Genomic DNA, 26745 nt, shown 5'->3' on the forward strand with positions numbered 1-26745 from the left:
ACGGAGAGAGTGTGAGGGCATGCAACATGTGGTAGTATGTGAGGAGTGGAGGAGAGTGGAAGAAGCTGTGTTAGTGGTGAAAGAGAGTGCGAGGGCTGTCGTGAAGAGAGAGAAGGAAAAGAGAGGAGACTTTCAGAACACAGTGACTACTTCAGAGTGCTGAGAGAACAAACAGCTGTTAACTCAGAGAGGGCACGTGTTCAGGATTTTCATCTTGAGTTTTTACTGAGACTCATGGTGGACCAGATCAGTATTTGATTTATTAGGTCCAGAAAAGTAATCAAGATCATCCACAGCTCAACACACAGAAGAAGAATGAGACTCTGTTAACTAAAGAGTAGAGATGTAAGGATATATCACAAGACTGTAAAAATCGATACAAATAAGGGTGGATTAAAATCCATGCAACATTTGTATCGTGATATTATTTTTAAACAGTAGAGGGCGCTATCTGCATTTCACTCCACTTGTTCAACATCATGAAGTCTCTTGCGCTGCTCTCTCGTCAATCGCTGAATTGAGCGTAACCAAGGGAGAGGTTCCGGTGGCTGGTGGTGAGGCTTTCAGCAGTGTGTCTGTCCCCTGGTGGCAGACACACATTCAAATGAATGGGGGAGCAGTCAAACTTTAAAAAATAAATACACGTGGTACGAATGTTTCTCACGTCCGTATGCTGTGGTTATATGTAGTTAGTATTTGACTGTTTTGTGTTCAAGGCCTCTTTTTTCTGACAAGTTTCTTCTTCATTAGTTATTAGAGTTTAAAAAACAGGGTTTTACTTCCTGTTTCCTTTGATTCACAGCCGCCGTGGAGTGAAACTTCAAAGGACACACAGCGTCTTGTGATGTCACGCTGTAGGGCGGAGCTTGTTACAGTGGCTTCACAGGCTCTGGCTGCACAATGGCGGCGCCCCGGAGAGGGATTTTTTGGCTTCAGAACCGTACAACGGGAAGAGGCGGAGCAACGCTGTCCATTTTTATTTACAGTCTATGAGCGTGACAGACATGGCGGCAGCAGGTGAAGACAGAGCAGTTCAGGATGCACCTTTGTATTTGTCTGAGGCAGTGTTCATTTTGGCAGCTATTTTAGATTTAGTCTTAGTCTTTAGATGAAAATGCCTGTTAGTTTACGTCATTTTCTAGTCTTTTCAGCCCTCTATTCACCTTATTTTTGATTACAGAAGTAAAGCTATGATGAACTTCAGAGTTTTGTGCCGGACATCCAGTTTGAAATATTCATTGTTGTGTGCCTTTGCCTTTTCTGTTTGTACCAGCTGTAATGACATCCTCTGAAGCCTCACATAATTCCTGTTTTCCTTGAAGACATCACTTTGAGAGATTTGTTGCTCTATCGGCTTTGAATTAGTCAAGCTACTGACATTTACCATTGACCGGAAGTAAGGAACTGGAAGTGCTTCACAAAATAACAGTTAACTGCCTGCGTTTGTTCAACCCCCGAAAATAAGGTGAATAGTTTTAATCTACTTTTAGTCGACGAAAAACTCAAAACATTTTAGACTTTGATTTTTGCCGAAACATCTTCACTCTTTTCATAAAGCACACCTGCTGCAGGTAGAGACCAAGCTAACACTGAGCCCCTCAAATAATAACTCAGCCTGTCACAGGAAGTCATCACTTTATCTTTAAAGATTAGGCGCACCCTTCAGGGTGGTCAAGACCCCTCCTCTTGGCATCAGTGTCTTGTCTCAACCTGTCTGGATTCTTTTTCCTATAACAACCTGCTAACCAAACATTATCCCTTACTTAAAAAAGCCTGTCCCTGCTAAAAAGCCAAAAGAAACATTCTTGATGTGACCCCTGTGACTGTATTTTGATTCTCTTGATTCAAATAAAAATACCATGAACACAATATAAGGGCTGTATTGCACATTTACAACGGTCCCTGAATGCACCTGCATCTTTGATGACAAGGAGTTGATCAAAACTTACTAAATGTGTCTGATGTATCACCAAACTGGATTAAATCAAGCTGTAGACGCTGAGATTTTTATGGTAAGGGCGGCAAAAACGTCAGACATCAAATATTAAAGAGACGTCCCCCGGTTGTGTCTTTGTCACTAACGCACACCGGGGGTAAAAATCATCAATGAAGATGAGACAGATGCATGGAGGTGAGGAGAGCTGGTTCATAAAGCACACCTGCTGCAGGTAGAGACCAAGCTAACACTGAGCCCCTCAGATAATAACTCAGCCTGTCACAGGAAGTCATCACGCCATCTTTAAAGACGCACAGCGGGGGAATCATGGATTCTTAACGTCCGACGGTTGGCCACTTAAGTTTTCGTCTTGTCGTCGTCTCGTCAACAAAATCTAAACATACGTTCGTCAGAGTTTTTATTATCAGTGATGCACTTCAGCTCTTCATATTCTTGTTTTTGTCGTTGACGAACATTTATCGTCATCATTTCGTTAACAAAATTAACACTGCTCTGAAGTACGACAGCATTTTGGCTTTCCATGATATACCTGAAGAAAAACATGTAAATTCCAAGCCAGGAGCATAAGCTGCACTTAAGTTTATCTAAAGATATTTACCTTATTTGTTTTAATATTTATTACTTTCTTTGGGAATCGTTCACTTTCCATGTCTCTATAACTGTTCTGAGTGTCAGTGCTCGGGCCCTAATAAGGCTCCCTGTTGGTTTTAGGCTATGGGTGCAAGAGGCTTTTTTGTGCGTCCTGATGCCCTGAATGAGCACGTCCGACATCGTGCATGTAGCTCAAAAAAACCCTATGGGGAGGTTTTTTTTTAACCCTTTAGGGGGCGCTGTGGAGCATTCTTAAATTTTTTGGAGGAGAGCCCCAAAATGTTTAAAGGGGATGCGTAGCCAATGCGTGTGGCCGATTTAGTGAGTTTCTGAGCATTTTAAAGCCCCCAAAAATCCATTTCCTGCTTATGGCGAGACATAAAAGTTTGATGTACCTGCCACACCCCCATTTTTTATATTTGGCAAATGTTTTCTGATAACTTGTACTCGTCAATATGTCTACTTTGGATTGTGTCTTGTTGGGGTTGGATTGGAGAAAAACCCTAGGGCTAGATCTCTTTAATACGTACCCTGCGAATCGCCAAAATCAGACATTCAACTCAGATTTCTGCACTTCCTGTTGGGATTTCACAATGATGCCCCAGGACTTTTTTGTAGCTCTTGGGATGGTTGGTATGCAAAAACAATTTCAGGTATGTAGGTTAAAGTAGCTTTGAGGGGCTGGCCTTTTAAGTCATTAGGGGGCGCTATGGAGCAATATGGCCCAAAAGACATGAATTCCTAAATTTTACGGCATGACTGACTTTGGGACAAATTTTGGTGAGTTTTGGGCCACGTTGAGGCATGCAAATTTGGCTTTAAAGCTGTGGAAGAATCCTAGCCATCCTTGAGGATACAATAGGGCCTCGCCGCCACTGCGTGTCAGTGATTGGGCCTAAATATTGCAACTGTCCCTATCTGAGAATTCGGTAAATTTCTATGAGCAGTTAAACTGGGGAATTTGGAGATATTCCATATTGGAAACTTTCCATGGGAATTATGGGAATTTTTGGGAATTAACTGGAAATTGAGGGTAATTTATTGGAAATACATTTGGATGAATACATTTGTATGTAATATTTGTAAGTTAAACATTAGTACCATACATCAAATTTGTTTTTGTGTTGTGCTTTGGGCTCAAAAGTGTGGTCCAGGATTCTAGAAATCATCTGTGCTTCATGTGATGGAGGAATGCACAGTGCATGTAGGGGGCGTGGTCTCAATAGCCCTGCAGTAAGCAGTGTGCTATGTGCATGTGATTGAGGAATATCATAGATATTCAACTGTACTTGATGAAATCTGGTTGTTTTAGTCAGGATTATGCTCGAATATATTTCCCCTAACTATATTTAAGTTCCTTATTAAGAGGCAACCTTCAATTTAGTAAATTCTTGCTTTATTCCTGTTTATTCCCATAATTCACGTTAATTCCCATGGAAAGTTTCCAACTTTGAAAATTCCCAGAATTCTACAACCCTAGGTATCGTGAAGCAAAATTCTGGAATCTTATCGAATGAGTGTATCCTTACATCCCTACTAAAGAGAAGGAGACATTAAAGGTTACATGGTGGTTCAAAGTGTGAGCTCAAGCCTGGAGAGTAACCCAGATTAAAGTCACATGTAGGACTTGGTAACAACAGTACTTCTGAATCATACCTGAGGCTCACATACGGCTGCAGTCTGCATCACTCTCCAGTTACAGTTCCTTGCTTTACTAAACAATTTCTATTTTTTCAGTTTTCAGATGTGGACTCAGAAGACCAGCAGGCCTTGATGCTGCACATTCCAGCAGGTGGCGCCAGAACTTTGGTTTGTGAACCACTAATTGTAGACTGACTCTTCTGCTGTGCAACTTAATTTCACCCTGTGGTCATGATTTCTCCTGATCCTGATCCTGGGTTTGTTTATATTTTATACAGGATCTCTGCACCCTTTTGAAATCAATTCACCTCCTCCAGACCTAAACCAGGACACATCAACACCTTTTGTACACAGCAGAACTCATTCAACAGGAGTGGCATTTCTCATCTGCTCACAAACGATTTCCTTTCAAGAAAAAGATAACTGATACTTTTAAAAGTTTCAGATCCAGAGTGACAGACGTGACCTTCCTGTGGCTGCTTTAACAGAGAGGTATCCAACAGTCACGTACATTCAACCCTCGTCAAGTTGGCCAGTTATCACTGAGCGACTCTCCTAAACAGCAAACTCCAGAGATGTCAAATGAGACAAGATACAAAAACATGTAGGAGACTGAAGAATGTAGTTATTGTAGTTTGCAGATTCAGCTTTTGGAGCATTTTGAGATCAGATTCTTAGATACATTTGTTGATGTCAAAAAGTAAGCACTAATGGCAGTCGACTCATCGTCTAGAAATACCTCCAACAGGTTCTGCAGTGCGTTGGGAATGACTAAAGTACAAGAAGAAACGCACACGCAACACACCAAAGCAAAGAGTAGTTATTCATTGATGCGTTCACCACTTTATTCATGCAGCTGATACATCTGAAGCTCGTTTTAAGAGTCATATGATTCAGTCTGCTCAGCTGAGAGTTCCCCAAGTACAGATACATTTAGGGACAAACAAAGTGTTTCTGCTTTTGGACCAATGGAACTTTATCCCGGAACTAGGAACTTTGCAGACTCTGTAAATCAGAACTAAAGTCCTGATTTACAGAGTCTGCATCCTGATCATAGACTGTATAAAATAAAGAACTTAGTAATTGGATGTCACCCATCTGTTCCTGAAGCCCTGTTTTGAAGCCGATCGTCGGCGGGAGCCATATTGGAAATGTTGAACTCAACCTAACTTCTGTGGAGCTAGTGTGAGGTAAAGAGGTGGGACTTAAGCCTCCTATTTACAGTGTTCCTGCCTGTCTATCAAGTCAGCTGTGCCCTTATTTGGGCAAAACTCGTAAGTTTAATATCTTCGGAAATAAAGAGTTATAAATAAATTCACCCCCGTACAGTGTGTGCTGATAGAGAAATGAGCTATTCAGACCTAAACTGTTTCTTTGAATGGGTGTTTATGTGGTTTCTGGTGTTTCTGTAGTGAGGAACTTAAGTTTTTAACACTTCCACATAGGTTTCATATTTTAAAGGTGACATATCATGCAAAATTGACTTTTTAATGGTTCTCTACCTGAAATATGTGTCCCTGGCATGTCTACAAACCCCCCAAGAATGAAAAGAATCCATTCTGCCCCTGTTCTGATTTCTCCACCTTTCTATAAATATGTGTGAAATGAGCCATTTCAGACTTCAGTGTTTTTGTTACGTCACAACAATATCCGGTCTGTCCCGGAGTCAGAGCTCGGAGCTTGTTCAGCCCATAGACTGTATAAAATAATACTGAATCCCCTCCTCTGTTTTTCATTACCTGCACACATGTGTGCTAACAAGGAGCTTAGGAGGGAGGCATGCTAGTTGTAGGCTGTCTTAATAAACACAGAGGTCGGTTTTACTCCCCACGTCTGCAGATTTGAAGATCTAGTGGATGATTTTTATTTATCATGGATAAGTGCTAGCGCTAGTTAGCATAGCCACATAGCTAGATGTCGTAGCTGTAGCTGTGTACCAAGCAAGCGGCAAAATCCGGTCTCAAACGATGAAGCCAATGCGGAAGTGATATAAACTGCAATACATCGAAAATCCGCTTGAGGCTGGCTGCAGAAACACCAGAAACCACATAGATATGAATGGGAAAAAGACGATCTTTGCAGCATTAATAAACATGTTTACAGCCTGGTTCAAAAAACGGCTTGGCCCTACAACGCTAATCTCTCTAATGGCACACACTGTACGGGGGGTGAATTTTTTTCTAACGTGACGGTTAAGAAGATATTAAGATTATGAGTTTTGCCCAAATAAGGACATGACTGACGTGACTCCCGGACGGGAACACACAGCCATTGGCTAAGAGACTCACACTACGTCACACTCTGCCTAGTTGAGTTCCGCATTACCAATATGGCTGCCGCCGTCGATTTGCTTCAAAACAGCTCTCAGGAACAGATGGGTGACGTCACGGATACTACGTCCATATTTTATACAGTCTATGGTACTAAGACACACGTCGACATACTGACAAATAAAACAACAAGAAACACAGAATCTGTGACCAATCCTTCAGAAAGGTCCTGCTGCCTTTCTGGCAGAGGTCGGTTTTACTCCCCACGTCTGCAGATTTGAAGATCTAGTGGATGATTTTTATTTATCATGGATAAGTGCTAGCGCTAATTAGCATAGCCACATAGCTACATGTTCATAGCTGTAGCTGTGTACCAAGACACACGTCTACATACTGACAAATAAAACAACAAGAAACACTAAATCTGTGACCAATCCTTCAGAAAGGTCCTGCTGCAGGCGCCTCTCCGTCAGGATCAGATTCTGGATCAGATTCAGAGGGTTGAAGTAACGTGATCTCTGAGCAGCCGTGTATATTCAGCCAACATGTAAACATTAGATCAACGTGCTGGAGAGCCGAGGCACATCCACTTCCTGAGGGGGCGTGGTCAGAGAGAAAACAGACTGTTCTGAGGAGGACTGAAGAAGAGGACTTTTCAGGCAGACCAAAATCTGATTTCAAAGTGTTTTTTTGAGCATAAACTTTAAAGACATGTTTTGGGGACCTCTTAGACCAATATATATTGATGAAAAAAGCGTGATATGTCACCTTTAAGACTGGAGGTTGCCGCTTGGTCCTGACTCTACAAACTTTTGAAAATGAGTCACTTTAGAAATGTTCCTATCTGGTTTGTTTAATTTGAACATCTGTTTGGTGTGTGCAAAGTCACCTTGATGTCACTTTGAAAAGTATCCCTTAAAGCCGGCAAAAGACAACAAACAAACACGAGCAGCGCTGAGTCGGCATCTATATCCGGGGAAACGTGCAGGAGGAGGTTACCGAAGTGTTTGAGACAAAGCTGCAGCCCGGGATTGAGATGCATGCATCACTAAAGTCAGGAGTGGAGAAATGTGAGGGGACTTTAGGAACGGAGAGTTTGGCCCTTTACCACCTGTGGTTACTGCCAACCACACAACACATCACGCTGCATGATCGTGCAACTGAACAGCTCTGAGAGTAAAATGACGATCATCCATCAGTCACTCTGGCTTCAACAAATCAAACCTGATTGGTGTCAAACTCAGGTTTATGGACCAAGACATGTCCGAGACCAGAGTGCACCGAGACCAAGACAAGACCAAGATATTTAGGGATCGAGATCGAGTCAAGACCAAGATCAAGGCAGGGCGAGACCGAGTCAAGACCAAGATCGAGGCAGGGCGAGACCGAGTCAAGACCAAGATCGAGGCAGGACGAGACCGAGTCAAGACCAAGATCGAGGCAGGGCGAGACCGAGTCAAGACCAATATCGAGGCAGGACGAGACCGAGTCAAGACCAAGATCGAGGCAGTGCGAGACCGAGTCAAGACCAAGATCGAGGCAGGACGAGACCGAGTCAAGACCAAGAGCGAGGCAGGACGAGACCGAGTCAAGACCAAGATCGAGGCAGGGCGAGACCGAGTCAAGACCAAGATCAAGGCAGGGCGAGACCGAGTCAAGACCAAGATCGAGGCAGGGCGAGACCGAGTCAAGACCAAGATCGAGGCAGGGCGAGACCGAGTCAAGACCAAGATCAAGGCAGGGCGAGACCGAGTCAAGACCAAGATCGAGGCAGGGCGAGACCGAGTCAAGACCAAGATCGAGGCAGGGCGAGACCGAGTCAAGACCAAGATCGAGGCAGGACGAGACGGAGTCAAGACCAAGATCGAGGCAGGGCGAGACCGAGTCAAGACCAAGATCGAGGCAGGACGAGACGGAGTCAAGACCAAGATCGAGGCAGGGCGAGACCGAGTCAAGACCAAGATCGAGGCAGGACGAGACCGAGTCAAGACCAAGATCGAGGCAGGGCGAGACCGAGTCAAGACCAAGATCGAGGCAGGACGAGACCGAGTCAAGACCAAGATCGAGGCAGTGCGAGACCGAGTCAAGACCAAGATCGAGGCAGGACGAGACCGAGTCAAGACCAAGATCGAGGCAGGGCGAGACCGAGTCAAGACCAAGATCGAGGCAGGACGAGACCGAGTCAAGACCAAGATCGAGGCAGGGAGAGACTGAGACAAGACCAAGATCGAGGCAGGACGAGACCGAGACAAGACCAAGATCGAGGCAGGGCGAGACCGAGTCAAGACCAAGATCGAGGCAGGAGGAGACCGAGTCAAGACCAAGATCGAGGCAGGACGAGACCGAGTCAAGACCAAGATCGAGGCAGGACGAGACCGAGTCAAGACCAAGATCGAGGCAGGGCGAGACAGAGACAAGACCAAGACCATATCAATGAAAAAGCATTATGAGAGTTAACAAAATAAAAGACTTCTGTTCATTTAATTTAAGTTTGCTTTGAATACAATTAACAGCAACAAACAAGGTTTGTTTTTGTCTTTGTTGCCTTTCTTTTGACGCTTTGAGCCTTTTGACTCCTTAAGTTTCTTTTTGGTCATCGTTAGTTTAACTTTCTCTTTAGATCAGAGGTAAACTGTATTTTCGGTTGCCTGTGATCTCAGGAGAGGTACGAGGTTGTAATGGTAGCTGTGCAGGATTATTTAGTCAAGGCTTCTATTGTCATAAATTGTGCATTTTCTATTTTGTAATATTTGTAGTGTTTTTATCTGTTGGGTTATATGTCGACTGTGGTAATCCTCTGGCAGGTATTTAGCTGTGCCCATCTCTCTGTGTACCTCCAGAGTTTATTATTGAATGCGTATTTATTGCTTAATCAAACAACTTAGACATCTCTGGTCACAGGCTCACAGTCTCTCCTCCTGTCGTCTGTCTCCGTTCATTAACGCCTGAGTGTAGGGGGCGTGTCACTCACAGAAGCACCGCGAAAGTAGCGGTCGTAACAGGTGAGAAAAAATGAACAAATAGAGAAGGAGGGGGGGTGCTTCCTCTCATCACAGTAATGACAGGGATACAGAGAACATAAGGTGGTGGTCTCGAACAGTCTTGATTTAAAATACGGAGTCCGCCCAGTCCAAGACCAAAACGAGACCGAGTAAAAATGCTGTTGATTCCGAGACGAGACGAGACCTTAAAGCTGGGGTTGGTAATCAGATTTAGATCCACTTTTTGTCATACTGGTTAAAATGATCTTTATGTCCTGATGGTAATCAATACATAACGTGTTCTTTAAAAAGAGTGAAAAAAGCTGCTATCTACAGCCGGAGTAAACCTGGGAAAACACCAACCAATCACCGTTTTTGGGTCCCAAAATTTTAAACCAATCAAATCCTGTCCTGCCGTTCTGCACGCCTCCTGCGCGTACATTTCCCCAGCCTGCACTCCTCGTCCCCGTCTCCTGCCTCTGCTTCCCCTGACTCTATTTACTGCCCCTCTCGCTCCACCTCGGGCCTGTCCCCTCTGACCCCATGAGGTGCTTTGCTCAGGACTGTAGTCCGGATCAGAGTCTAAAAAGCTCTCACCACGGGGGCTCTGACAAGCAGAAGAATTAATGACATTTAGTAAGTCCTACAGAAAATGTAGATGTATTGTAGCGTCCGTCTGGACTCTGTAGTGATGACGAGCCGATTGGTGAACACGTTGATCTTTAATAACCGGTCACTGTCGGCCGTGATCACGCCAACCAACAAAACAACAATCAATGTTTGAATGAATGAAGAACTTCTCCTCTTGTCTCTCCTCTCTCCAGCTCACACACTCTACACCTCTCCTGATGCCTTCACTGACCGTCAACACTGTAGGAATTAAGAACATCTACACTGAACACGTTTAACAAACAGTAGAGCTGTTACAGTGTTATATATGTGTTATAACTTTTCTCCTGATATCGTGTCACCAGTACAACTGGATAATGCTAGCATGACAGTTGTGAGTGCTAACAGCAGCCATGTTTGTTTGTGTTTTTAACTTTCACTATGAGAATGTTTTGGTGAGGACCGGTTTTGAATCAGTCACCATCATATGGTCGCAAGTCAGCGGCGCTCGTGCATGTGAGCGGGAGGGGGGGGGGGGCGTTGTTTCGGAGGAGCTCTGAGGGAGGGGGGGGAGGGGTTAGACGGAGTCATGAGGAAATGCTACATTCAAATTCATGCTAGTTTTCAGAGACTACCAACCCCAGCTTTAAGTAAGTGGTCTACAACACTCTATGCCTGGCAGAGGACAAGATTATAACTTTGATGAGCACATTGAAATGCCACAGAATCAAATCACAATGTTGTGTTACAGGAGAGGATACTTATTAAACTCCCTGCCTGACAGTGCTTTCTGAGGTTCTGCCATAAATACCTCGAACCGCAACATGAACGAGAAACTCCACAAAGATGAAGAATGATGAAAAAATACACATCCTTGACTGGATGGTGTAAATTTGGTTAAGTATTCAGACATAGCTTTAAAGTGTAAGAGCATACATTCAGGGTTTTTTTGTGTATATATATCGTGCAGAATTTAGCAGCAGCTCTCCTGCATTGAGTCTAGTGGTTTGTTTTCCCCCTCAGGGCCAACCGGATGTGATGTTTCCTGGGATGCTGACTGTATCTATGATGTTACACATTTCCAATCTGTTGTTTGATGACAAGAATGTTAGAAAAAGGGAGACTGAAGAAGCCTCTGTCCATTTCAACACAGCTTATAAATCCCCACATCACTGAGAAGTGACAGACTGTGTGTTTGAGTCCATCAGAGCCCAGAGAGAAGCTTCACACCTGTCTTTACCAAGTGTTACAGATGTTAGTCACAGTCACACCGGTCAGGACAAATAGAAAAGGATCTCTAACTCTTTATTCAACCTGACTGAGCGAGTGTTTCTGAAGCCTATCAAGATGAAAAGGACTCAGCACACTGAATCCTCATTCTCACTCGACCTGACTAAACGTGCTCTAAGGAGGGATGCTTTAAATGTTCAACAGTTTCAAAAGGTACAGCTGTGTGTTTCTTTTATGTTTGATGGTGAGTACCTCCTCATGATTGGCTCTTTTTAACAGTCACATGACAAACTAGAGGGATCATCGTTTGTGTTCCTTCATCAGAGCTAAGAGTAATTTATGTCACGTGTTAAAAAGTGAACACTCGCTTGCGTCGTACTTACTCTCTCCTTCTTCTCTTCTCTCTCGGGGCTCGGCAGTCGGACTTTTAATTTCACTGACCCTTCTTTGAAAATGTCTCCGAAGCCGATGCCTCGGATCTTCTTGGGCTGAGCGACGCCGTTTCCGTGAGCAGGCTGCGGGGAGGTGGGAGAGGCGGTGCTCTCTGCTCCACCTCCGTCTGTGGAGGAGAAACAACAACAAACTCATCCATGTCCTCCTGCTGTGGCGAGAGTCATCTTGAACAGGACATCCTCGGACATGATAGTATCTTCCCTCGTACATTGACCGAACCTTTCACATGAATACGCCCGTGCTCTTTCTTACCGGCCTCGTCTCCTGCTCGGTCATTAGTCTCTGCATCCTCTCCAGTAGAATCCTGCTCTTTGACAAAGTTGGAGGGAAACAGTCCCGACCTGCCGTTAAAGCTTCCGCTCCACCAGCCCTCTTCCACCTGCACAGACAGAGAGCGGCTTAACAAAGTGAATCATCTAACAGACATTATTGTGTTCTTCCCTTCTATTCCAAAAACGTTTGGATGCTGTGTAAAATGTTGCTTTAAAAGATGTAGATGGTTTGCAGAACTTTTAAAAGGTGACATATCATGCAAAATTGACTTTTTAATGGTTCTTTACCTGAAATATGTTTCCCTGGCATGTCTACAAACCCCCCGAGAATGAAAAGAATCCATTCTGCCCCTGTTCTGATTTCTCCACCTTTCTGTAAATGTGTGTGAAACCAGCCGTTTCAGACTTCAGTGTTTTTGTTACGTAACAACAATATCCAGTCTGTAACGGAGTCAGAGCTCGGAGCTTGTTCAGCCCATAGACTGTATAAAATACAACTCAACCCCTCCTCTGTTTTTCATTACCTGCATAAATGTGTGCTAACAAGGTGCTTAGGAGGGAGGCATGCTAGTTGTAGGCTGTCTTAATAAACACAAAGGTCGGTTTTACTCCCCACGTCTGCAGATTTGAAGATCTAGTGGATGATTTTTATTTATCATGGATAAGTGCTAGTGCTAGTTAGCATAGCCACATAGCTACATGTTCATAGCTGTAGCTGTAGCTGTGTACCAAGACACACGTCGACATACTGACAAATAAAACAACAAGAAACACTAAATCTGTGACCAATCCTTCAGAAAGGTCCTGCTGCCTTTCTGGCAGAGGTCGGTTTTACTCCCCACGTCTGCAGATTTGAAGATATAGTGGATGATTTTTATTTATCATGGATAAGTGCTAGCGCTAGTTAGCATAGCCACATAGCTACATGTTCGTAGCTGTGTACCAAGACACACGTCTACATACTGATAAATAAAACAACAAGAAACACTAAATCTGTGACCAATCCTTCAGAAAGGTCCTGCTGCAGGCGCCTCTCCGTCAGGATCAGATTCAGAGGGTTGAAGTAACGCGATCTCTGAGCAGCCGTGTATATTCAGCCAACATGTAAACATTAGATCAACGTGCTGGAGAGCCGAGGCGCATCCACTTCCGGAGGGGGCGTGGTCAGAGGGAAAACAGAGTGTTCTGATGAGGACTGAAGAAGAGGGCTTTTCAGGCAGACCAAAATCTGATTTCAAAGTGTTTTTTGAGCATAAACTTTAAAGACATGTTTTGGGGACCTCTTAGACCAATATATATTGATGAAAAAAGCGTGATATGTCCCCTTTAAACCCTCTGTGTTGAAAAGTGAAGGCTCCCTTTTTTAATCTGATGCCAGAACCACGTTTCAAAAGAAGCTGGGACAGGGGCAGCCAGGCATCGAAAAAAACTCCTGGAGAACATCTCTCAACTAACTAACGAGGTTAATGATTAACAGGTTGGTCACATGACTGGGTGTAAATAGGACATTCCAGAGAGGCTGTTCACTCTGTGAGAGACTGCGTGAGCAAATGGTTCAACAGTTTTAGAATTATGTTCCTCTCTGAACATTTGTAAAGACTTTCATTGTCTACAGTTCATAACAGAGGTGTTGAGCCTCTCTACTTTTAAGAGTAGGCTTCAAACTTTCCTTTTTGATAAAGCTTATAGTTAGAGCTGGATCAGGCTTTGACCAGCTCTTATACCCCTTTTCGACCGAGGCAGTTTCAGGGCCGGTTCAGAGCCGGTACTGAATTGAGAACCGTTTTTTTGTGTTTCCACTGTGAGTGAACCGGCTCCTGGCCAAGAAAACCGCTTCAAGAGCGGCTCCAACTCTATGCTGGTCTAGAGTCGCGAACAGCTTACATCAGGGGCGAGGGATGGTTGCCGTGATCAAAAACACACATCAGACGTGTTTCCGCCATTGTCATGCAGTGAACAAATAAAAAAGACTAATGGATTCAAAGGCAAAGCAGTGAACGGCCGAGGAGACTAGCTTCCGTTGTCCGCCATCGTTGTTGTTGTGAGGGGAAGTTTGCACTAGCGCTGCTGGGGAAAGCGGTTATGTAAAACTGACGTCATGACGTGCCTCTTCCACGGGCTCGAACGGGCGGGAAAACAAACGGGTGCCGTGTTGGTTCGGGAGTTCATCCAGCTCCAAACCAGCGCGAGCACCAGCCCGGAAATACAACCCAGTTCACGTTGGTCGAAAAGAGGTATTAGTTATGCTGTTATAGGCTTAGACTGCAGGAACTGGCACACTGGGATTTACTCTTATCCTATCCTACTACCATCCAAACACTGGGATCCTGTCTTCCCCTCTCTCTCCTCTCTCTGCCTGTCTCTTACTTTAACTCTTCCTGTCCCCTTAAAGTTACTAACCATAGACCTTTCTGGAGTCCCTGAGCTCCCTTGTATTGTAGGTTCCTCTGGATCTCTGCTGCTTTGGACATGCCAGACTCCAGCTGCTACAACTACTACTATCCATCTCACCACTATCATCCCTCTCTCCAACACGGTCTCAGCAGATGTGTGTCTAACATGAGTCTGGTCCTGCTGGAGGTTTCTGCCTGTTAAAGGAAGTTTGTCCTTGCCACTGTAACTTGCTAAATGCTGCAAAGTGCTCTGCTCATGGTGGATTAAGATGAGATCAGACTGAGTCCTGTCTGTAAGATGGGACTGGATCTGATCCTGTCTTGATGTTGCGTCTTTGTTAATAATAGAACATAGAGTATGATCTAGACCCGTTTGGAAAGAGTCTGAGGAGAACGTTTGTTGGGATTTGGTGCTTTATTAATAAAGATTGATTGATTAATTGACATGTGCCAGTAATGATTCCTCCAGTGACTTGTTCTACTTTCACACTCACAGCAGCAGAAACAAGTGAGAGTCTCCGTTTGTACGCATGAGGCATATGAAGTAATCATCATCCCCATGAATCTGGGGCTCCATCACACTTTAAAAGTAAATGCCATGATATGTGCTGCTGTGGTGTCATGGTGTTTATGAACACTTTTAAAATACTGATTCATAAAAGGGTTGTACAGCATTCGCCCCTGCTACACTGCTAGAAGTGTTAAAAACTGCAGTTCCTGGAGTGTCCACTAGAGGCTGGCTGCAGAAACACCAAAAACCAAATTCATACCCATTCAAAGGAGACGTCGTTCATTTATTTACAACTCGTTATTTTTGAAGATATTGCTATTACGAGTTTTGCCCAAATAAGGACATGGCTGCCTTGATTGACAGGCGGGAACAAGTAGCTGTTAGCGAGGAGGCTCAAACCCATAGACTGTATAAATAATGGCTTCAAAACTTCAGGAACAGATGGGTGACGTCACGGATACTACGTCCATTATTTATACAGTCTATGGTCATGAGGCTTTCATTTGGAGTACCATATGGCCCTCTCCATGCAAATGAGTCCTATCGCAGAAAACACCTCATTCATTAACACCTGCAGTCACACACTGTTACAGTGACATTGCACTAGCTGCTGAGAGCTGTGGGAGCAGTGCCACTAAGGAGACACACAGAGGGGGATTCACAAATAAGATTTCTACTACTAATGGCAGCTAGTTGTCAATCAATCAATCTTTATTTGTATAGCGCCAAATCACAACAAATGTTTTCTCAAGAGGCTTTTACAAACAGAGCAGGTCTAGACCACTCTATGTCCAATTATGAACAGAGACCCAACTTCAAGACAGGATAAGACTCAGTCTGACCCCACCTTAATCCACCATGAGCATTGCACCTCACAGTATTTAGCTAGTTACAGCGGAGAGGACAAACTTCCTTTAACAGGCAGAAACCTCCAGCAGAACCAGACTCATGTTAGACAGCCATCATGCCTCGACCGAGTTGGGTCTGGAAAGAGGGATAGAGGAGAATAAGAGAGAGGGAGCGGTGATAGTGATGAGACAAGTCCAGCACGTCCGTATCAGCTTGAGTCTGGAACGTCCACAGCAGGAGGACGTCTACAGCAGCTCAGAGGAACCTACGAGACAAGGGAGCTCAGGGACTCCAGAAAGGTCTATGGTTAATAACTTTAATGGGACAAGGAGAGTTAAAGTAAGTGATGAGTGGGTTGGTGGGAAGGTGGTGAGATAGGATCCCAGTGTGTCAGTGTGCCAGTTCCCCCGGCAGTCTAAGCCTATAGCAGCATCACTAAGAGCTGGTCCAAGCCTGATCCAGCTCTAACTATAAGCTTTATCAAAAAGGAAAGTTTGAAGCCAACTCTTAGAAGTAGAGAGGGTGTCTGCCTCCTGGATCCTGACTGGTAGATGTTACCAAAGGAGAAGGGCCTGATAACTGAAGGTTCTACCTCCCATACTACTTATGGGCATCATTTGCCCCTGCTATCTGCTCCAACGATAAGCGCCAAATCCCACCAAGCTCTGCAGCTCTGGTGCAGTGTGCTCAACTCTGCTGTCTTCCTGCGGGCGCTAAAATCTATCTGTGTACGTATGTGGTGGTCCGAAAGGAGAGGGAGGAGTGTGCATGACAGATGTGACACAATTTTCATAGTTTACATCCTATTTCCTGGAGCAAGCTAGCAAAAAGCTGCCTGTTCAGCTCCTGACTGATTTAACCCCTGATTCTTATAATAACAGGGATGTCAAAGTGAGACTAACAGACTTCAGATATTGTATTTCTAGGTCATCCAGAGTTGGAGCTGATATTTTCATCACTGGAAAGATGAAACATAATGAGGCTTATGTACACTTACATTGGCACGGGCACAGTTACTCTCAGATGACTCATGTTCCTCTCTTACTGCCTGATGCCTGAGGCTATGAGCGCCAGTGTTGCTGAATGAGATGTTTGTATTGAGACTCATAGGGAAAGACATGGGACTGTTTTGCTCCACATGGATGCTTAATGGTTCATTGAAATATACTGTATGCAAACAACACTGGCACAGTTTGAGGAGCGTTTAACCCTTGGCACCTGAATTCAACGATGTCTTTTTGAAGCTGTATTTTGGGGCATTTACACCTTTAATGTACAGGACAGCTGAAGAGACACAGGAAATGTGGGGAGTAGAGAGTGGGGGAGGACGTGAAGTAAATGGTCGAGGGTGGAATCGAACCTGCGACCTATGTGACGAGGGCTATAGCCTCTGTATATGGGGCGCCCGCTTAGACCGCTAGGCCAGTGGCGCGCCGACGATGCATTTTTGGCGCATTTGCACAAGTTAAATCAACAAGAATCTCTTCTTTCAGAAATTGCAATGTGCCCTTTCGCCGTACTGCCTTTGGGCAGTCAGCTTTTTCTATGAAAGCCACAACTCAGTGGAACACCTTACCGGAGGACATTAAGAACAGTGAATCTCTCAGCAGCTTCAAAACCAAATTGAAAAGTCTGCTAAAGGACACTCAACACTGCAACCACTGATTTGATACTTTTAACTTGATATACATACTGTTTGTTTGTGTGTGTGTGTGTGTGTGTGTGTGTGTGTGTGTGTGTGTGTGTGTGTGTGTGTGTGTGCGTGTGTGTGCGCGTGCGCGTGCGCGTGCGCTTGTGTGTGTGCAAGCAAGTGTTTTTACAATGTGATGTTTTAATTGTGACCTGCCAAGGGACTGCAGATGTAAATTAGCTTTAAGCTAACTCTGGTACAATGCATCAGATGGTGACATTTATGTTAAATATTGTACATGGTCCCTTGACAAATAAATTGAATAAATAAATAAAGTTCAGCGGGCGCAAAAGCTGAGCAATCATTTGGTGAATCAGGCGCGCGCACACACACACACACACACACACACACACACACACACACACACACACACACACACACACACACACACACACACACACACACACACACACACACACACACACACACACACACACACACACTTCTTTGTTTGTGTTTTGAATCTGAACGAGCAGCTTCCATAGACTGTATAAATAATGGACGTAGTATACGTGACGTCACCCATCTGTTCCTGAAGTTTTGAAGCCGATCGTCGGCGGTAGCCATATTGGAAATGTTGAACTCAACCAAACTGCTGTCGAGCGAGTGTGATGTAAAGAGGCGGGCTTTGAGCCTCCTCACTTACAGCCACTGTGTTCTCACCTGTCAATCAAGTCAGCTTTGCCTCTCATAATGGAAGACTCGTAATCTTAATATCTTTGAAATTGCCGCGTCATGAAAAAGTTCGACCCCGTACAGTGTGTGCTGATCGAGAAATGATCTATCCAGACCAGACTATACTTGTTTTCTGAACCAGGCTGTAAACATGTTATTCTGTTGTAAAGATCGGCTCTTTGAACGGATGTGTATGTGGTTTCAGGTACTTCCGGGGCCAGCTTCAAGTGGACACTCAAGGAACTGCGGTTTTGAACACTTCCACATTGGCTTCAATTCTTGCGGCAGGAGGTTGCCGCTTGGTAGCTTCATATAAAAGTGTTTGGTTAAAGAAAACACCAAACACAAGGACTTCAGCTGAACTGGATGGACTGGAAGATTGTTTTTGTGGTGTGGTGTTTGTTGACACATGAACAGTGCTGGCATGAGGGTGAATACTCTCTGTAGTATATTATTATATTATGCCCAGCAAACCATAAACACCTGTTACTGCCAACTCCATTGTTGACTTTTAGGGGTGATTGGGAACGATCCAGTTCCTAATTGTAGATAAATATCAACGTTTGTGAGTTGCTGTTACTTCTCCAGCCAACTAATCATGTTTGTCAGATTTTCATCATCTGATTTGTCCCTTTGTTAAGTTCAGTGCACTATAGAAAGCACTAGGCGTTGCGAATCGTGCAAATTGGGCAACCCAAATGGCATCATTTGCGTGAGTCATTCGTGAGAGTTGAAATATCTGAACTTGAATTCTTTTAGGTGGCAACTACAGCTGTGCTCATAAGTTTACATACACTGGCAGAATTTGTGATTTTTTTGGCCATTTTTCAGAGAATATGAATGTTAGGAGAAAAAAAAATGTTTCACTCATGGTTAGTGGTTGTGTGAAGCAACATTTTTATCAAACAACTGTGATTACTCTTTTTATATCATAATGACAACAGAAACTACCAAAGAAACCATAAACTATGCCAGGGTATGTAAATTTATGAGCACAACCATATAATCCTTTCCCTTCATTTATTTATGTACAGATGATTTACTATTCTATATCTCTCAAATGGCTTTCAGAACAGAGCATACAGTTATGGCCAAAAGTTTTGAGAATGACACAACTATTAATTTTCACAAAGTCTGCTGTTTCAGTTTTTATAATGGTAATTTGCATATACTCCAGAATGTTATGAGGAGTGATCAGCTCAACTGCAATTAATTGCAAAGTCCCTCTTTGCCTTGAAAATGAACTTTATCACCAAAAACACATTTCCACTGCATTTCAGCCCTGCCACAAAAGGACCAGCTAACATCATTTCAATGACACACAGGTGTCACACACATTAACACAGGTGTGGGTGTTGATGAGGACAAGGCTGGCGATCGATCTGTCATGATTGAGTGACTGGACACTTTAAAAGGAAGATGGTGCATGACACCATTGTTCCTCATCTGTTAGCCATGGTTACCTGCAAGGAAACACGTGCAGCCATCATTGCATTGCACAAAAAGGGCCTAACAGGGAAGTTTATAGCAGCGAGTAAGATTGCACCTCAGTCAACCGTCTATCCAATTATCAAGAACTTCAAGGAGAGAGGTTCAATTGTTGCCAAACAGGCTCCAGGGCGCCCAAGAAAGTCCAGCAAGCGCCAGGACCGTCTCCTGAAGGTGTTACAGCTGCGGGATCGGGCCACCACCAGTGCAGAGCTTGCTCAGGAATGGCAGCAGGCAGGTGTGAGTGCATCTGCACGCACAGTGAGGCGAAGACCTTTGGAGGAAGGCCTGGTGTCAAGGAGGGCAGCAAAGAAGCCACTTCTCTCCAGTAAAAACATCAGGGACAGACTGATATTCTGCAGAAGGTACAGGGACTGGACTGTTGAGGGCTGGGGTAAAGTCATTTTCTCTGATGAATCCCCTTTCCGATTGTTTGGGGCATCTGGAGGAAGGCTTGTTCGGAGAAGACGAGGTGAGCGCTACCATCAGTCCTGTCTCTTGCCAACAGTGAAGCATCCTGAGACCATTCATGTGTGGGGTTGCTTTTCGGTCAAGGGAGTGGGCTCTCTCACAATCTTGCCTAAAAACACAGCCATGAATAAAGAATGGTACCAGAACGTCCTCCCAGAGCAACTTCTCCCAACCATCCAAGGGCAGTTTGGTGATGAAGAATGCCTTTTCCAGCATGATGGAGCACCTTGCCATAAAGCAAAAGTCATAACAAAATGGCTCGGGGAACAAAACATTAAGATTTTGGGCCCTTGGCCAGGAAACTCCCCAGATCTTAATCCAATTGAGAACTTGTGGTCAATCCTCAAGAGGCGGGTGGACAATCAAAAACCCACAAATTCTGACAAACTCCAAGCATTGATTATGCAAGAATGGACTGCCATCAGTCAGGATTTGGTCCAGAAGTTGATTGACAGCATGCCAGGGAGAATTGCAGAGGTCTTGAAAAAGAAAGGTCAACACTGCAAATATTGACTTATTGCATGAATTCTGTGTAATTCTCAATAAAAGCTTTTGATACTTATGAAATGCTTCTAATTGTATTTCATTATACCGTAGAAACATCTGACAAAAAGACCTAAAAACCCTGAAGCAGCAGACTTTGTGAAAATGTAAGATTTGTGTCATTCTCAAAACTTTTGGCCATGACTGTACACCTGCACATGCAATTTTTCGTCTGCACATATCCCACTAAGAGCCCTGAGTGGAAAGCATTTCTGTACTGCACGCTGCTGATCAACCACGTTTAGTCTCAGATATGTAACATCACTGGGTTCATTCATAGGACAGCAACATTTATAGGACTGTAGTGTCATCTATTGTAACACCAAGTAGATTTAATATTACATCCACGCCAATTTAACTGAGATTATAAAGTATGAAATGTGTAAATTGTAGATTGGCGAGTAGAAAGTCATCAGAAAATGTCACAGCTAAGGTGGACGACACAGGTAAATGCATTTCCTTCCCTTGATTAGTATGAGCATGTATGCATATTCATACACTTGAGGTCAAAATGATCAGCCCCCCAGGAATTCTGGAACATTTTCCTTAAATTCTGCCCAATGTTTGAATCATTGTTAAAACTTGATACAAGCAAACATTCACCAGTGTTCTTTAGTAGCTTTGGTACATTTAAGAATGTAAAATACATTTTTAGGATAACTTTATATCAAATATGGTGAAAAATGGGGTGGTCAAAATGATTAGCCCCCCTGTGAATTTCTACTTTTAAAACACACCTGAGCAGTCAGCTGGTTTCATAACAACACCTGTTGGTCTGTTGGCTTTCTAACAACACCTGAGCATTCAAACAGCATTGAGATTTACTTCAGGGACTCCAAACAGGGCACCAGAACACGTTATTGAGAGAGACTACTCTTACTAACCATGCCAAAGACAATGGAAATCAGTCTTGAGCTCAGAAAGAAGATAATGGAGGCTCATAATAAGGGGGAAGGCTATACTGTCATGTCCAGGCGTTTTACAGTGTCTAGAATAGCTGTATGTTGCATCATTGCAAAGTACAAGGAGACAAACTCTGTTAGAAACAAACCTAGGCGTGGTAGAAAACACAAGATATCAAGAACTTTGGAGAGGAAAGTAGTCGAAGATGTCAGCAAGAGGCCCAAGATGATTGTTGCTGACCTGACCTCCATTGGAGTTGATGTTTGAAGGAGCACAGTTGTGAGGGATCTTCATCGTAGTGGTCTTGAGGACTATCGTCCCAGAAGAACCCCTTTACTCAAAGAGCGGCACATCAGAGCCAGACTGAGGTTTGCCCGAGAACATTTGAAAGGTAAAGATGAGTTTTGGAAGTCCATCCTTTGGTCTGATGGAACTTTTTGGGCATATGGATGTTTTTCATGTTTGGCCAAGAAAGGGAGAGTCCTTGAACCCTTAGAACACAGTCCTCAGAATTAAACATGGTGGAGGGAGCATATTACTGTGGGGCTGTTTTGCAGCCTCAGGCACAGGGAGCCTTGTTCTGGTGCATGGCATCATGAAAAAAGAAAGTTATGTTGACATTTTGAGGGATAATGTGAAGAACTCTGCTCTTAGCCTAGGCTTTGGTCGGCGCTGGGTCTTCCAGCAAGACAATGATCCAAAGCTTACGTCAAAATTGGTCAAACAGTTCTTAAAGGACACCAAAACCAAGGTCCTGGAGTGGCCCGTACAGAACCCAGATCTAAATCCTGTGAAGAATCTGTGGCGGGTGCTCAAAGTGAACGTCCATGCTCAGAAACCATGTATTTTGGACCAGCTGGAACAATTTACATTAGAAGAATGGGCCAAAATCCCTCCAGAGACATGTGCCAATCTTGTAAAGAACTATTTGAAGATGTTGTTGTCAGGTGTGGCTCAGAACGGGCGCACTATTGACTACTTAGGGCCAGGGGACTAATAATTTTGGACATGCCATTTTTACCTTTTCTTGTTTCAATTCATTGCATCAACATAATATCCAAGTCAAACATAGTGAACATTTGTCTTTGTTATTTTGGAAACACATAATCTATAAACACTTTTTTTAATGGTGATTTTCATGGAGAAATCAAGAGTTTTATCTGATTTCACAAGGGGGGCTAATAATTTTGACCTCAACTGTATAAACACATTTGTTCAAGCTGATGCAGACATTGATACCTCTTCAATGATGTCTATTGTGTCTCCAACTTTTAGTTCCAGCTCATCGTCGTTCAGCGGCTGATAGTCAAACAGCACCTTGCACTGCCTCCTCTTCGGCTCTGTGGAGGTGAGTCAGAGAACACCAGTAAGACAAGCAACCATCTGGGAGGACTCATGCTTATGTATGTGTAGCTGTGTTTGCATTATCAGCCCCCTCTCAATGTACAAACTGGGACAGGTGAGAAGACAAGGAAGGAACATTAGTTGCCAACACATTTAATTTTCAACAATGAGTTGGTTTCATCATCACACATGTTCATGCAGGGAGCAGACATCGCATCATTTAACACCTGTGTGTCTTAAAACTTCTGAAGTCAGGAAGCCTTTCACCCTCAACGCTGCAAAGAAAGGGACTTCAAATCAGACTTTGTCAACTGGACCTCATCATGGGAGCTCTGTAATGAGTGAGCATTCTAAGAGGAGGAGTGTTGGATGTGTTTCCTTTAAGGCGTTTTTCGACCGCAGGAACTTTACCCCTGAACTACGTGCGTTTCGACCGGTGGACCCAGGGTCTAAATTTAGTTCAGGGGTAGTTAATCTCCCCCATAACAAGCCCCTGCTAGGGGGGTAGTACTTTTCAAAGGTCCTGGGACTTTCAGGGGGCAGGGCCTGCAATGCTGAACGTGTCTGATTGGTAGATTAACCTCAGTGTTTTTATTCCTCCCTCCGTCCACAATAACATCACACACATCTTTGATTCACTTGATTTCTCTTTCTTTCATTAGTTTTTATTTGTTCTATCTTTTTTGTATGTGTGTGTACTTTTCAAAAGAAGAAGCTGTGATTCTCTTGATCTAGCAGCTTGTAACAGTAGTCTTCTCTCAGCCCACCGTGAATGCGTCTCTCCCGGTGTTCCGGTTTTAAAAGTGACCCTGTAAACTGGAGACCTTCAGCTGAGCGTGTCAGTGTTTGTGGAGTTTACACAGCTGTTGAAACACAGAGGGAGTTCCTGGGAATGCAAACTAGTTTAGTTTTTATTAAGATTTCTAAATATCCTCATCAGATATTTAATGATCGTCTAGAGACGTTTATGAGGGATGCATCCGGCTGAAAGTCTCCAGTTAACTGGGTCGCTGTTTAAACCAAAACACCGGCCGATCTCTGCCACGGCTTTTTGAGTTCAAAAGGATTTTAAAGCTGTGTTGAAACGTCTTTGCTACTCGTGCTTATCTCCTCTCACGTGTTGATTCAGTGAATCCATCTGTGATGAAATATAGCACCATCTAAAACAGCACCAGCTGAGTCTCTTCATGCTAACAGGCTAACTGTTGTGTTGCTCATAATGATACCTGCCTGTCCGTCTGCTTCTATGGTGTCATCTGTGATGAATGGCTTTCCTCTTTGTTTTACTGCCCTCTACTGGTCTGGTGGTGTAGTGCATTTACTTTTTTTTTCTTCATACGTCACTGGCCTGATTTGCACGATCTACCCGGGACTTCAGTCCGTGGTCGAAACGCAGACAACAATGGGGGCACAGGAACCTTTTAGTTCAGGGTAAAGTAGTTCTGGGGGTTAAAAGACCCTGGAACTCTTGGTCCAAATGCACCTTTAGACATCAACTGGGATTAACGGGACAGCCCAAAGTTGGAGAGCCACATGTGTGATCTTCTTTCACTCACATTCAGTCAGAAAACAATGATTTGCTCTTCTTCCCATGAGTTTTCTGTCTCCTCTACTAACACTTCATGGTGGAGCTAACTCTACCATAACACTACAGTTTATAGGCTACATGTTATGACACAATCACCCATCTCGCATTAACACTAGATATGTTAAAACCCAAACCAAGAGTTCAAACAGACGTGTTACTTTTGAAAGCTGATAGCTAAAAGAGTCATTAAGTTACTATGCAATTCATTCTATCTGATTTATTGATTAATAACTAGTCAACTATCAAAGCAATATCTGCAGTTCTAATATGTATCAAGTTCTCTGAATTTGGGGATCAATTCGTCTGAAGACGCCACATCAGTCGGGATCAACAAAGATTTGTTCATAATCTCTGATTGAAAATATCCAGATTATTTTTTTTTTGTCAAATTTAGTTTGGGTTTTATTTTGAAAGGACACATCAGAATGACCTGTGATTGGCAGGACAGTCTGGTTCCCTCCGTCAAGACAAACTGCTAAATCGATAGCTTCCGGATCACTTCCTGTATTTTGGTACATTTATTCCGGTAGAATCTGACGATTCTAAATCTGTGTCTGGTAAAAAAATGTCCCGTCTCTTTAAAAGTGTTTCTGATTTTGCAAACTTGTTTCCTTAAATGTAAATTCATTTTCTTCTTGGTAAGTGTTTAATGTCCTTTTGTTTTCCAAAACACAGAACACAACTTCAGCTGACTTACATTGGGTTTGTCACGCTTGATCCAAACTAACAAGAAGGCATCTTGTAATGTCTAATGGATGGTTAAAGCGTGTGTGTGCCCCTGGGTTGACGTGTTGTCTCTGTATCAGAGTTTGAGGGAATGCAGCTAACTGTCAATCCCTCGTCCTCATCAGCTGATGCTCGCGCGAGCTTAAGTGAATCCACTCGTGCTCAATTTTCAGATGTTTTAGTCTTTCCCTTTTTGAGCTGCAGGCCATAATAATCAGAATTAGCATAAAAAAAACACTTGAAATATTTTAGTTTGCATGCATTGAGTCGAAAATATCCCACTTCCACTTTCTAAAATAACTGATGTAAAACACTTCACTTCTTGACGATTCATTTACATCTTTTTGAGAAGCAGCTGTATTAATAATACTTGCACACAAGCACATTTGCAGCCTCTTACTCTTTGCAGCTGCAGGTGGCTGCGGCTGAAAGCCTCCCGTGGGGATGCCGATGGTGCTCATCCTCTGAACCAGGTTGGCCACGTTCCCTGCACTCTTCTCTCGTCTTTGGGGGTGAGAGGTTTCCTCTTTCGGCTCAGGCTTCGTTTCTTTGACCTCCTTGGAATCTTTCTTCACTTCCTGAAAAAAGAAATAAAAACAAAAATGAGTCATTATTTATTTTGAAGCTCTTAACTGCGGTCTCCTCTGTCCCCGGTCCTCTGTAGAACTAGGGGTGGGAATCAAAAAAACAGATCCGACTTAGAACTGGTTCCAATTGATCAATTCCATCAGAATTGTACACCTCAGATAAGGTTTGGCGGGGCCTTAGTGTTTGGCTCGGCCCTACTCGTTGGGGGCCCATCGGGGCTGGGTGGGTGGCTGGTGTCCCTGTCACTCTCCGCCCCCCTGCTGCCCCCTCCCCTGTGGGGGCCTGGTCCGCGGCTGCCCTCGGGGCCGGGTTTCCCGGGGTTCCCTCGCGGTCCTCTTGGGGGGGTGGGGTGGTGCGCAGCTGGGGGGGTGTTACTACGGCAGCCATTGGGGTGTCCCTCCATGCCCCCGCGGCCTGGTCCATCAGTCGCAGGGCGTGGGTGGGGGGCGTGGCTGGGGGGATTGGTCGGGCCGTCTGGGGGGGGCAGGTGGGATTGGCCCTGCCGCCTCCGCCCTTCCCCCCGCTCCGGCGCGCCGGTTGGTGGGCTCTGGTCCTGGTCCTGCCCGTCTGCCTGGCTGTCTGCTCCTGGTGCCGGGCCCCCTCGGCCCTGGTGGCTCCTTTGGCTCCGTCTTGGGGGGCTGTGGGGGCGGTGTTGTGGGGGTGTCCCTTGGGGGGGCTGCGGGATCTCTCCCCCCTCGCCCCCCTTTCCTCCTACTGGGTGACCTGGGGGTCGCCCTGGGTGCTCCGGCGGTACCTGCTTGCTTCCGGTCTGGGTCCTTGGCTTGTCCCCTGGCCTGGGTCTCCCGCGGCGGGTTGGGTCCTTCGGTCTGACTGCTCTCGCGGCCCGGGTGCCGAGCCGTACCGCTCGGCTGGTCTGACCCAAGTGGTTTCATCTGCACCAGTGGTGGTCTTGTTACACAAATGGAACACAGCACGGCGGCAACCCTCTGCGACCCAAGCTTCAGTAATGAT

The 26745-nt window shown here is 44.5% G+C and overlaps 1 protein-coding gene across 1 annotated transcript in view; it reads right to left on the bottom strand.

Moving 5' to 3' along the window:
• cd2ap (CD2-associated protein) overlaps positions 1-26745 on the bottom strand; it is a 100396-nt gene that overhangs the window by 45651 nt on the left and 28000 nt on the right. The window contains exons 3-6 of the mRNA XM_034699312.1: positions 25586-25763; positions 22767-22867; positions 11985-12111; positions 11663-11838 (exon numbers count right to left, since the gene is read on the bottom strand). Of these exons, the coding sequence (XP_034555203.1) occupies positions 11663-11838; positions 11985-12111; positions 22767-22867; positions 25586-25763 (582 nt within the window). The remainder of the gene's footprint in view (positions 1-11662; positions 11839-11984; positions 12112-22766; positions 22868-25585; positions 25764-26745) is intronic.

Source organism: Notolabrus celidotus, chromosome 13, assembly GCF_009762535.1.
Source record: "Notolabrus celidotus isolate fNotCel1 chromosome 13, fNotCel1.pri, whole genome shotgun sequence".
Lineage (NCBI taxonomy): Eukaryota > Metazoa > Chordata > Actinopteri > Labriformes > Labridae > Notolabrus > Notolabrus celidotus.